Source organism: Aphanomyces invadans (assembly GCF_000520115.1).
Source record: "Aphanomyces invadans strain NJM9701 unplaced genomic scaffold supercont1.14, whole genome shotgun sequence".
NCBI lineage: Eukaryota > Oomycota > Saprolegniomycetes > Saprolegniales > Verrucalvaceae > Aphanomyces > Aphanomyces invadans.
The window spans coordinates 378,161-381,669 of NW_008580159.1; the positions used below are offsets into that span (position 1 = coordinate 378,161).

The 3,509-nt window shown below is 51.4% G+C and overlaps 1 protein-coding gene across 1 annotated transcript; it reads left to right on the plus strand.

The window, feature by feature from the left end:
• Window positions 1-533: 533 nt before the first annotated feature.
• Window positions 534-1,016, plus strand: H310_07497 (hypothetical protein; the record flags this gene model as incomplete). The annotated part of the gene is made up of 2 exons (XM_008872871.1): window positions 534-689; window positions 753-1,016. 2 exons carry the CDS (start codon window positions 534-536, stop codon window positions 1,014-1,016), a joined length of 420 nt encoding a protein of 139 aa, XP_008871093.1.
• Between the last annotated feature and the right edge of the window lie 2,493 nt (window positions 1,017-3,509).

Consider the following 3,509-nt stretch of genomic DNA (forward strand, 5'->3'; position numbering starts at 1 on the left):
TCCTCTCCACCGCGCTATCCGGCTTTCTATCCGGATCCAGTTTTCCTCTGCAAAAAGTACCGGAGTCGTTACAGTAGGGGTATGCTCGCAACGTTGGCATAAGGGGGGCAAGATGTTGTACGTGCCATATTCGCATGATGAGGCTTCCAAACGTGTGAAAACGGATTGGAGTGTGTATACAAGCGAGGACTCGTTGTGTATCTAGAATATTGATCGCATAAAGGAGGGCGCGTCGTTCCTGTTTGGTCTCTCCTGGAGCCCATGTCTCTTGTCCCCGTTTAACACGGTCATTCGATGGAGGTCGCCTCGGGTCGTCAAGCTCACGCCACGCCCTTTGCGCGAGCAAAGGACACGATCTCAGCGTTGTATTACACCTTTACGTGTGGCTTGTACATCGGGGCGAGATCGTTGCAGCAGAGTGCGATCCACACGTTTGCACCGCCGGTGGTACAGTGTGTGTGTACGAGTGCTTGGCCCTCGTGCACGTGTACGGCTTGGTTCACACGTTTTTGCCTCGACACCACGTCCACACGATGCCCTTGGACTCCTTTCTCAAGAGACTCGACCAATTCCTCCCCCCAAAGCTGATCCAAGTCCCGCTCTTCCACGCCGTCGACGTCGCGTTTCAACCGCATCAGACATATCGGTTGTCCCTGGTCCATCACGACCAAGCATTCATCTTCACGCTCGTGATGAGTCTTTATTCGCTTGTGCCGCCATGGCTCCTCTTCGCCGCCGACACGTTTGTCTAGCAATCTGTCGTGCTGATTGTCAACAGCATCCTCTGCTTCTTCCTGTCCGTGGGGTTCCTACTGTGCGCATTTCTTGTCCAAATCCTGCGCATCCTCGTTCTCTCGAATGGCGACAAGATGCACGGCAAGCTCACAGTTGCCACGTGGATGCTAGGCCAGCACAAGATTGTGTCACCCCTCACGACGTCCACTCATTCTGTACCTCCTCATGAACATCATACAGCGCGCGCTGTTGAGAGAGGAGAGGCCACTCTCGACTTGTAACCGTGTACACTATCCGGACACATCCGGTTTTCTCGACACCGACTTTCGCCAGCACTCTTTGGCAGCCTAGCTCCTCGCCCTGTAATGGCCATTGCATCGACCCTAAGATTACTGCGTGCTTGTCTTAGCTGTAGCGTTAGATAGGATTAACACTACCAATTCCTTCTCCATTCTACCAAACAAAGCGCATCTTCACTTTTATGCGCGTAACGTTGAAATTCTGGAAATGTCTTTGATTTTTGGTGTGAAGAAAAGAATGGCCACTTGAGAATATCTTTGTTTTCCAAACAAATGTACATTGATTTTTGTACTTCTTCTTGTTGCCTTTCTTCGCAATGACGCCCAAGCAACGCTTTGGCATGCTTTGAATGAGGTTAGTTGCGATGTCAGGGTTAATGTTTTGCCAAGCATCCTGAATCGCATCCACAAGGAATATTCGATCCAAAAACTGCTTATCGTCCGTAGACTTGACAAGCAAGAATGGCCCAGAGGTTCTCGATAGGGCTAAGGTCTTTCGAACGAGCGGGACATTTCATAACCTCAATATCATTGTCTTCAAACCATTTCTTTGCTTCACGACTGACGTGAATGGATGCGTTGTCTTGCTGGAACGTAAAATCAGGGCCATAATGCTCATGAGCAAAAGGCAGCATGAAGTGGGAGAGAGTAACGGTATAGTCGTAGCTCTTTTGCTTGTCTTCATTAATCTTCAACTCGGAAAGGTCCTTGGAGGAAATGGCACCCCACTCCACAACAGATCCACCCCCAAATTGGTGCCGAGAAAACACTTGTTCCTCATGATCCAAGTGGTGCCAGTAGCATTGCTGGCCATCATGACCATCAAGAATGAACTTCTTTTCATCTGAGAACATGACAGAATCCCAATCTTGTTGATTCTTGATGGCTTGAGAAGCAAACTGGAGTCTTGTTTCACGGTGGAACTTCGTAAGAGGTAGTTGACTAAGACGTTTCTTGAGTTGAAACTTCGGTTGGCCATGGAGGAGAGCCTGGACATGTCGGAGGGATATCGGGAGGTCATGGGAGGCTTTGAGCTTGCTGAAAGACAATTTACCTTTCGCAGCTTCCCGAAACAACAATCTTCTAGCTGTTGGCGTATGTTTGCTGGGTCTACCAGAGGACTTAACTGTCCCATAAGAACTCATGTTGGCCAGGTAATTGCGAACGACGGTGCGTGGGCGTCCGATATCTACCCATTTGCGCCAGAGCCCACCCAGCGGTTATAAATGCAAGAATTTGGGCCTAACTCGACCTGGGTGAGTGTATTCGCGCGTCCTATGCTTTTAGGGAAGATGAACGACTGTTCTGCCGTCCTGGCAGCTCGAGGGTGGTCCAAAGGTGTCGGTGGCAAGTTTCCAAATGAAAAGCACTCAAATTCATCGTCATTTTATGAAAAGTGGGTGAAGTGGACTATCATTTTTTCGCGCTATTTTCGTGGACTTCTTGGATCAACTCGATTTTGTCGAAAGAATTTCGACATTTTTGCCAATCTTTTTGTGCTCCGCACACCAAAAACGGATTGAATTTGATTGGCTAAAAGTCATCTGCCTATTCGATGTCTCTCAACGTGATTGGACCACAAAAACCATGTCGCCTATCGTCATGGCGCGCACGATATGGGGACTGACCAGCTGTACCACGCCACCGCCGCGACCTTCTTCCGGTCGCCGTGCCCCGCCACGTGTGTTCTGGGCACGGCGCCGTGGTTCGACTTCCTGCCACTACACGTACGTCGAGATCCAATTCACCAACTGTGGCATCTCGGGCGACTCGGTCGACGACCTGCTCCACCCAAGCCTCCTTGGCCACGATGTGCTCTTCATCGATAATCGGCAATGTTTTTTGACGCATGGAGTAGCGATAGAGATGTTGGCGCACCAGCCGTGGCTGTACGGCATAGTGATATACTTCAGCAACATGACGGACTGGCCCGTGCATGCCAACTCGACAACTGCATTCCCTCCGAAAAGGAGAGGGCTGCAATTCGTGGCAGCGACTTAAGCCAAGTTCCGGCAGTTCTCCTCCACGTACCGTCGTCCCTGGCGTACTTGCGCATTCAGCAAAGGCACATCGCAGACATCCCGGTCGAATTCATTGCTGCGTGGGCAGAGAGCAAGTCGCTCACGCAGCCCCAGCTCCAGCTTTCCACCCTTTTCACCGCTCTGGTTGGACTGAGTCGCAACTTGCTGACCCTTGACTTACACGGTAACTGGAACACGGACCTACCGATCGAAAGGACCGTGGGCCACGGTCGTCCTGGGCAAGGTGCCTTGGTGAACGTCGGCCTGAGTGCAAATCGACTCAAGGAGGGGCCGTGGCGACTGGCGCTCAACGGAGTCTAGCGCGACCTGAACTCGAACCCGATCGCGGCCATCCCCCTAGACGTGCCGCCGTGGAATCACTGATGCTTTCGTGTGCCGTCGTTTTGGATGATACGCCACTGTACGAGGCGATGGGATCCCCTTGTGCCACAAA